The 9710-nt window shown below is 52.0% G+C and overlaps 1 protein-coding gene across 1 annotated transcript in view; it reads right to left on the reverse strand.

The window, feature by feature from the left end:
* Positions 1-9241, reverse strand: part of GPT2 (glutamic--pyruvic transaminase 2) — a 33839-nt gene extending 24598 nt beyond the window's left edge. Inside the window, 3 exon segments of the mRNA XM_030298212.1 lie at positions 1110-1199; positions 8662-8925; positions 9143-9241. Of these exon segments, the coding sequence (XP_030154072.1) occupies positions 1110-1199; positions 8662-8904 (333 nt within the window). The 5' untranslated portion in view covers positions 8905-8925; positions 9143-9241.
* Positions 9242-9710: the final 469 nt, after the last annotated feature.

Raw genomic sequence — 9710 nt, forward strand, 5'->3', positions numbered from 1 at the left:
AGCCTCCTCCTGCCTCTACTTCCCTGGCTGAGCTGCTCTATTTGGTCTGATCCATTTCTCCATCTTGGGCCCAGTTTGGGGTCTCTTATATTCATAGTCAGCTGGCATGCTCCTGAGGTTAGCAGCAGTGGCCACAGCAGGGGAGGCCAATGGATGTCCTTCAGGTCAGTGTCAGCCTCGGTTCTTTTCCTCATACCCTATGTGTGCTCCCTGAGCTAAGGTCCCCCAGCACCCCCACACCCCTCCACCAAGAGCTGGGCAGGGTCGTCCCTCCCCCTGCAGCAGGAGACACAGGCTGAGAAAAGAACTGGGGACTTCAGTGCTCAGCTTCCCTGCCTGCCTGACCCTGTGAACCTTAACACACAAGGACCATATTTTGCTCCAAAAAGGGCCCCAATTCTCCTCTAGGAAACAGCTTTCATCACAGCTGGTCTCCAGTCTCTGTTCAGGAGGCCCTATGGCATTCTCACACCCTATTTTTACCCCTCCAGCCCATCAATCCCACAATTTGAGCTCATGCAGCATCCTTGTGGTTGGTGCTCAAACTGAAACATTAAAACCTGTCTCCCGGAGACCTCAGGAGCAAGCTGGGTCACATCAGCAAGGCAGCCAGGAGAGCAGCAGCTGACAGTGATCACCAACCCCACACTCTCCTGCTGGGCTAGGGATGAGCGTTTTACACTCATCATTGCACTAAGGCCCCCAGCTGTGCTCCAAGGCAATGCTCTGATCTCCACTTGCTCAAAGCCACATAGCTGGTAAATGGCAGAGTTAACACTTAAACTCGGGGTGTCTCACTTGGGAAGCTGTATCTGGACTCCCACATACCACCTCCCAGCCCATTGGGACTCTACCTCTCCAGGCTGCCTCTCTGATGCCCTCATCAACCAAGCTCCAAATTCAGTATCCAAGACCATGGACCGTGGAAAGGCACGCCTGGGAGCCTTGTACACTAGAGTAACCCCAAAATGAGTCTAGGAATTCTAGACAACTTTGGAAGGAGAAGAGGTTGAAGGAGAGACCCAGGGGACATCAGAGAAATGGGCTGGCTCTACCAGTCTCTAGTTCCTTGCTCTCCCAGCAGCTTCTGCTCCTGAGGGCCAGCTTACCTGTCGGAGGAAGGTTATTGGCTGCTGGCCCATGGCCTGGGCATCCCCAATGTTGGCACGGATGACCTCAGTGAATGGTTTCTTGATACCCTGAATAGAGAGAAGGCAACAGGTGGTTACTTGGAGACTCTCAGATCCTGGATTCCAGAAGCCAAGCAATGCCCCCACAGGATATTAATAAACACTCCTAATTTGAGCCTTAGCAGGTGTCCGGCATAGTGCCAAGCCCTTGACATGGCTAGCCCCATTTAACCTTAACCACCACCCCCATGAAGAAGAACTAGTATTAATCTCATTTTACAAATGAGGAAAATGAGGCTTCAAAGGTTAAGAAACTTGCCTGAGGTCACTCCAAGATCACTCTTCTTAACCACTATGCTCACTGCGCAGCACCACCCCCCCTCCTTCTGAGAAGGCTGAAAGAGCTCTCCAGGGCCGCCACAGCACCCTGAGGCAGCTGCAGGTCCAGGGCCAGCCAGCTGTGGCCTGGGAGAGATACCTAAAAGAGGGCCTTGGGGCAAAAGTGGTGGAAGGCAGGGGTCAGCAGCAGAGGCTGCCAAACATCAGGGAGAGGCTCCCACTACTCGTCCCCAAGTGCAGCTCCACCTTGACAGCCTAAATAGCAGGGGCACTAAGGCCACCCTCCCCTCCAGAAGACCCCAATCAGCAGGGACCTCTCAGGTTGTTCCCCTGCAACCTGACTTTGCAGAATAAAAAATGTGGGTTGATTTTTACTTTAAAAAAAAAAAAAAAAAGCATCAGGGATGGAAAGACTGGCTGATGAGAAAACTCATGGCCACTGCCTGAACAATGTGTTCAGCACAGGAAGGAGGTCCCAGAGAGGAGGAACTCAGAGACCTCACCAACAGCAACGTCACTGGGGGTGACTGAAGGGGTCAGTCCTGGCTGATGTAAAGGGGAAAATGCACTTTGGATGGAGCACTGTGGGGATCTAGAAATGTGGGGATTCCACAGAGCTCCTTGATAAGTCCAGAATTAGCCATTGGAAGAGTAAGAATCAGTAGCAGGTTCCAGGACCTCCCAGAGCGGCTGAAGGATTATCCGAGACAAACAGTACGAAAGCACTTGGCAGAGTACAAACATCATCATCTTACAAAGCCGGACCAAGGACGAGGCTGAGAGGGTTGTGGTGGAGGAAGAAGGAGGTGGGGCAAGGAGGTGGCAGGACAGAGGGGTGGCCTGGGTAGAAGGCCTGGCCACCTTCCCATCTCCAGCTGCCCTTTCCTCAAGGGCATGCTAAACACAAATTTTAAACGTACAATTCTATGGCTTTGACGCTTCTCTCCATTTCACACAATGTGTGAATAAAAGCACCTTTAGAAAACTTCCCCTTTTTTAAAATCAGTAATGTATACTTTAAGTAAAAAACAGTGGCACACAAGTTTTCCTGACCCTCATCTGCCACCCCTAAGACCCTCCTCTATAGAAATTCTCTGGCTGCTCTGGAGCAAAGAGGCATGGGTGGCTGAGGAGGGTGTCTCATAAATGGCCCTAGACCTTCATAAACAGGGCTTGATAAGTCTCCAAAAGCTTCTGTGGGGGAAAGCTCCCTTTTAATTCCCTTGTGTTCCTTCTGCGGAGCTCTTTGGAGGTGGCCACTGTGGAAAGAGGTCCCAGGGTGAATGGGAGAAGCAGCCAAAGGGTCCTGAGGGCCAAGGCATGGGGTGACACCACCCTCTGCTCCAGGGATAGGACAGGAGTGAGAGCACGCACCTTAGAGACAGGCAGCGAGACATGCGGCCTCAGGGCTTGCCCCACAGATGGGAGGCAAGAGGCTGGGGATGGGGGAGGGACCCAGGCCATTGTGTGCAAAGGGGCAGGCCTGACCCAGCCCTTGGCACTGGCCTGGGCTCCTGGCAGAGGTCCCTCTATCAGCCGGACTGAATTGCATAGTTCTCAAGGCTCAGCAAGCTGAACACAGGTGATTTCCATGGTATGGGCATAGTCCATTCTTTGGTAGGGAGTAACTCGGTCACAGTCAAGGGCCAAGAACAAACATGCAGCTGCGGGCCCTCAGCCAACCCAATGCAGGGAGGGAATGATGCCTGGAACAGAGCGCTGGATGTCCCTTTCCCGTGCCCTCCCTCTGCACTGCTCAACCAATTCAGGGCCTGCTGACAAGGAGCCTGGGAACACTGAACATCCTTCTTGGGTCTGGGTACCCACAGACCCCAGACACTTTGCTGTGATGGATGTTTTGGGGGGTGGGGTGGAAAACTGGCTCCCGTGAATGGGCCTGCCCAAAAGGCCACCATATAGAGGAAACTTCTGGGCAGACTTCTGTATCTGGACACTCAAGATCTACATGGAATGGGAAATACCAAGGAGCAAGGGACAGACTCCTGCTCACATGACTCATCCAGGTCTGACAGGCACACCCAATGCTAACCTTGCTTCAGCCCTGCCCAGGAGCCTGCCAGGTCAGCACTAGCAACCTAGTTTCCTCTCACAGTATCCTAGAGCCCATCTAGATAATCCACCTGCATATATTCAGCCCAGAGCTGCCTCCCTGTGCAGCAATGAGATGAAGGTCCCACCCAGGGGAGCTCCTTTCCCAACATTCAGCTTAGGTAAGGATCAGGGGAGTAGGCCCCTGGGTTCTTAGGGATGCATATTTCAGCAGGTGTTAGCAGGGAAAAAGAAAGATTATCATTGTCTTCCCTGCTTACAGGCCCAGCATCACCATGAGGGCTGAGGGGATGCCAGATGATTTTTTTTTTTAAGTTTATTTTGAGAGAGAGAACAGGCAAAGAGAGAGAGAGAGAGAGAGAGAGAGAGAGAGAGAGAGAGAGAGAGAGAATCCCAAGGAGGCTACAGAGCCTGATGCGGGGCTCAAATTTACAAACTGTGAGAAACCTCAGCTGAAATCAAGAGTCGGATGCTTAACTGACTGAGCCACCCAGGCACCCTGGATGACAGATGATTCAAACAGGCACATGGCAGTTTCCTTGAGTGAGTGATGGCTCCTGTCATTTCATGTGACATGTGGGTGGAAAGGCTTGGTAGGACAGTTTTTCCCCAGATAATTTCCTTCTCATTCAACAAATACTTATGGATTGCCCATGCCCAGTGACAGGAATGAGCAAAACAGGAGATACTACCACCCTTCAGAGCCCAGGCTGGTAACGAATAACACGTGGGTGCAGGAAAGGGAGAGAAGGCACAGCAAATACCACGCCAGGAACACCATGTGAAAAGACCTTCAGGCGGTGGACAGGACTAGGGCAGGCAGGAAGTCCTACAGACAGCCCCAGAAGGAGGCCCCAGAGACAAACTCAAACCAGTCCCCACTGTCCCTGAAAACAGGTGCATTTCACAAGTGAGGAAACTGAGGCTCAGCACTGGGTCTGGTCCCAACCATTGTGGAAAGACAAACAAAGCTAGAAGAAACCCAGCTGAAGCTATAAATGCCCACAATTAAGAGACTAGATGGGAGCTCCAACGGCTGAGTTTCCTAACCACGAAAGCAGGGAAGGCTGGGTGTAGGCTTCTGAACTCTGGGGGTCTGTGGGAGGGTCAACCATAGAAACTGAGACTCACAGGGCAGAAGCAGGGACGAAAGATGAATGAGCTCCAAATAGGATAATTCATGACAGCAAGGCTAAGGCCCAGGAAAGACAGAGCAAACCCCACAGAATGCACATTCCTAGACCCAAAGAGGTTCAGCACGAAGGCAAGGACAGGGGTCCATTGGTGCCTCTCCTCAAGCAACTCTCATTAGTTTGAGAAAACGGCTCTTAAGAGTTCTAACTGGCTTCTAGCTGTTTTCAAAGCATTGTTATGGACATTGCAAACTAGGCTTTAGGAGAAATATTTTGCAAAGGAATAAACTGAGGCCAAGGTAGTCTGAAAGACCTGTCTGAGGCCCACAGCACATAAAAGCAAAGCCCAGGGTGTAGGTCTATGATGACTTGAGCAGGGTGGGTGGTAGAGGGTTCATCCTATTATAAGCCCACACTACACATTTATTTTATTTATCTTTATTTTTTGTTTTTTATTTTTGAGAGAGAGAGAGCATGCGTGCATGCCCATGCACAGTGGGGGAGAGACAGAGAGAGAGAGAGAGACACAGAATCCAAAGCAGGCTCCAGGGCTTGAGCTATCAGCACAGAGCTTGACACAGGGCTGAAACCAATGAACTGTGGGATCATGACCTGAGCTGAAATCAGATGCTTAACCTACTGAGCCATGCAGGTGCCCCATCTTTATTTTAGAGAGAGAGAGAGAGAGAGCATGCACGCAAGTGGGGGAGAGAGAGAATCCCAAGCAGGTTCCACGCTCAGCATGGAGCCCAATGCAGGGCTCGATCCCATGACTCTGGCTGGGATCATGGCTTGAGCTGAAATCAGGCATTGGACACTCAGGCGCCCCTACCTACACATTTATTTTAAAGTAGCATCTAAACTCTGAAGAAAATGACCAATTGGATTTCACCACCTGTGCTTGGAATAGCCAGGGTTTTCAATCTTAGTTCTTAGCTGACTATAACCATGTGTTATAGCACCCCCCATTTTTTACCAGGGTTTAGATGAGCACACACTGATGTTAACAGTCATAACCAGTTTTTCCCTCTATTTATGAATGTTTTGCCTCAACTGTATGTATTTTACAAATAGAAGTAAAGCCATTCCTCTGTCTCTACTTGTGCCAACTTCCTCCCCTCCTGCAGTAAAGGAAAAAAGAAGTAGGTTGAGGAAGAACTGACAGATCTTTTCAAAACTCCTGCTAATTGCAGCTTATTTTTAAGTGCCGCTCCCAGCTAACAGCACGATCTGAAAAGCTAACAGTGTCCCCCCCTTGGAGCTGCTGTCAGGGAGAAACAAGGCCTCCCTGAGAGCACACAGACTGGACTGGAGAATGGCGCCTTTCATACCCACTTAGCCAACCTCCCCCCTCCTTCAGGCTTTCCTGAGGATTCTCCCCTCTATCACAGAAGGAAGAAGGATGGGACTCACCCATGAAGCCACCCCAAAGTCAAACACCAGAACCATGTGTCCAGCCAAACAGTGGGTAGTGTTTGCAGAGCACATGGTGAAATAATTCCATAAGGTAGCATAATGGCCAGGACACCTTCAGATGGACAAGATGGTACAAAAGTCAGGGCGGGGGACTTTGGGCCCACAAGCCACCTCTTTCCTCTTATAGACCAGGGAAACCAAAGCCCAGAGAGCATAGGAGATTCACCCCAAGTCACCCTACTCCCTGCAAACCCTTGCTCATCCCATCTCTACCCAATCAAATCCTTTATAACATCAGTCCTGTTTTGGTCACTGCAATACAAAACAGAGGTAGAAAAAAAAATGAAGCTGTGCCAAGCCCAGCCCTCTCCCCACCCCCCCCCCCCCACCACCACCCTGCATGCCAAAAAAGACTGGGAAAATATGGCTCTCTCAGAAGGCGCCCTGTGTAAGCTAGTAAAGTGGACAGAGGTGGTCTCCCAAAATGAAAGGTTTAGGTGAGGCTATGCCAGCTTGGTCGAGCTACGTCTCCAGCACCTAGACTGGGAAACAGAGACTCAGATGAAGTGAGAATAAAACACGAAGAGATGGGCTTGAATGAAAACACCAGACGATGCAAAGTGGACAGAAAACACCTCAACTCACTCAGGAGTAGGCCATGGGAGTGTAGGGTGTCTATACCAGAAATCACAGGTGTTTCTGGCTTCAATGACCAATAAATTTGTCCACCTCAATCATGGAACCATACCCTACTGGAAACCCTTGATAGTTCCCCCACTTCACACCACAAAACTTTGCACCATAAAGTCCTGAGCCCAGCACCCAAGACTCTAGTCCCCCTTTTCTGTTTCATTCATCTCTCATATGCCCCTGCCATAGAGCTCTTCCAACAGCACCATCCCCTTCCACAAATGCCCAGAATTTCCCAACCTTCTGTCTTTGCTCACAGCCCTGCTCCCACATGGAATGCTCTTACATTTTTCTCTGCTAAAAAATCCCACCAATCTTTAAAAAATTGGGGGAGGAGAGGCTCGGGCCCAGAGAACCGTATGGCAGTCAACCTCCTGAAGGCAAAGACAGGGCCCCTTTCTGTCCTAATCATCCTCCTACTTCATGAAGCCCACAACCAAGCTGTTATTTAGCAAAAGATAGATAGGGATAATCCCTGGAACCCCTACCAGCTCTGGAATCCGAGAAATTAGCTGTAAAGTGATAAACCAGGAACAATCTAATCTCAGCTTTGTTTTAACAGGAAGACTGTTGTCTCCAGAACCATCACCTCCAGTCAGCCAGATATCAACAAGAAGCAGAGCAGCAAAACTCATGTTTTCTGCCCCTGGCCCATAGAAACTGAGCCAGCCTCCTTTAAGCTAAACCCCAATCAAACCCCTACCCAAGGAGTCAGAGGGAGACACTGGACTCTGATTTGTCCAGCTCATTAATTTCAGTCAGGAGAACTGGGCATTCCACCATAGCTTTTTCCCATGCATTCAAGGGACAGTAAGTAATCAATTTGCCCCCCAGTCATCCACTTCTAGTGCCTCTGAGAGCAAGATCAAGGAACCCACCCCCACCCCCCCTCTGGGTTAGAACTATCTTAAGCAAGCAGCTATTTCATCAGATCTTACAAATCTTAGCAGTGTTTACATTTTTTTTTTTTTTTTACATTGCCCCTCTTGACATGGCCTCCTAAATTCCACTCAGATTAGAACTGGTGTCCTACAGGGGCATCTCTCACAAACACCCAGTCACCCGGTTGGAAGGAGGGAGAAATCACCCCTGGGGATGTGGTCACTTTACAGCAACTATGAACTAAAGCCATGATCCTAGCCAGCCAGCCACTGAGATGAAAAAAGTCCCAGAGCCATCCTACCAAGGCCCCAAAGGCCCCAGATTTTGACTACTCACTAGGGACGAATGTGTCCTCAGAAAACAAAATGTGGTGGCTAATCAAGGTTCCAGTGAGGGGCCTAAAGGAAGGAATTGTTCAGGATCCTCCTCCACACCTCCACTCTTGTCATGAAATCATTACTGGCAGAATGACCCAAAAGGTCTCAGATGGAAAGGAAAAGGCTTTGGGAACAAACCCAAGTCTTAGAGCCTTCCTCCTTCTCCTCCAACCTAACTTGATATCCTTCCCACCACTCTCATCCAGCACCTCCTTACACCGCTCCTCCCTTTTACTTTCTTCAAAGCACTATTCACTATCTGAAATTCTCGTCTATTTTTCTACTGCTTGTTGTTGCCCTCCCCCCTTGGATCTTGGTTTCACTCGGGTAGGACAGTCACATAACGTGCAGTGCCTGGCACTACAGTGGCTCAATTACAACTGATGAATTCAGTTCAACAAGTGAACGGTATCTAAGGGCCTTACTTTGTGCCAGGTGCCCAGCACTACTGGATGAAGGGATGGGAGATGGACATTCTTCTTTTAGCCAACTAAGGAGCTGGCCACTGGGGTGGGAGTAAGTCAAGCGGGTGGACCCCAGGCGCAGGCAGCTCCTGCTCTCCCCCTACCCCACTTCAGCTCCCCTTGGGCCCTCCCACCCCGCTAGCCCGGCGCCCGCACTCACCCGCTGCAGCTCGAGCTCTATCTCACCGGCCTTGAGCACGATGGGTCCCCGCACCGCGTACTCCACAGCCTTCACCTGCGGGTTCATGGACTCGAGCGTAAGGATGCGCTCGCGTCGGCTCCGCTCCGGCCGCACCTTGAGCACCGCGGAGGCCTCGGCGGCCGCGCTGCTCTGACTACGGCCCCAAGGGCCTGGAGTCCGAGGGCAACAGCCCAGCCGGACCAGTGCCGCTGCCCGCTGCATCGCGCGCCCGCCCAGGAAAACCTTGGCACAAAAAGAAAAAGAACGAACACGTCGTGCACAATCCAAGGCAAGCACCAGTGCCCCCGCCCCCAAACCCAGCCAAGGGCCTTTTCAGCGAGCAGTGCCAGCCTGGCTCCGGGGCTGGGTGCCCATCCCCCGGCGACTCGGACCCTCCACCGCGCCACTGCAGAGCCTAGCAGTTTTGCAAAAGCTGCACCTAACGCATGCATCAACGTGCCTGTCGCCACCGCCTGGCCACCCCTCGCCGCGCCCCGCTAGTGCGCGCGCTTAAAACTGGTCCCGGGCTCCTGCACCAGCAGCCGCATCTCAGCGCCCCAAGCCCGCACAGCCCGGCCCCCAGCGATCGCACACCCACAGCCGGCGGATCCGCCCCGGGCCTGCCCACTGACTCCTGGGCCTTGTAGTTCCCCAGTCTGCTTCCGGAGCTGGTGTGGCGGACTGGATCAACTACAAGTCCCAAAGTGCCCCGCGCCGGCCCGATTCGGGGCCGGACAAGAGGCGGGAACGGTCTTCGGAAGCTGCCCGAGTGGGAGGGGGCAGCCTCTTTGTCCTCGCTGAGGGTGCTGAGAGTTGGGCTGCGGCCAGAGTTGGGCTGGGGCCAGCCAGGGGCTGTTCTTTCAGCCTTCTGCGAATTTAGAGCTATTTGCAGCGTCTCCTTGGAGGGCATCCCGCCTTCCCACAGCCCCTCCCCCCACTACCCAATACCTGCGAGGAGGCAGGCTGAGAGATGGTGCAGTCCTCGTCCGGAGTTTCATCATCCAGGGCCCTACAGTGGCTGGTAGGTT

Source organism: Lynx canadensis, chromosome E2, assembly GCF_007474595.2.
Source record: "Lynx canadensis isolate LIC74 chromosome E2, mLynCan4.pri.v2, whole genome shotgun sequence".
In the NCBI taxonomy this organism is placed as follows: Eukaryota; Metazoa; Chordata; class Mammalia; order Carnivora; family Felidae; genus Lynx; species Lynx canadensis.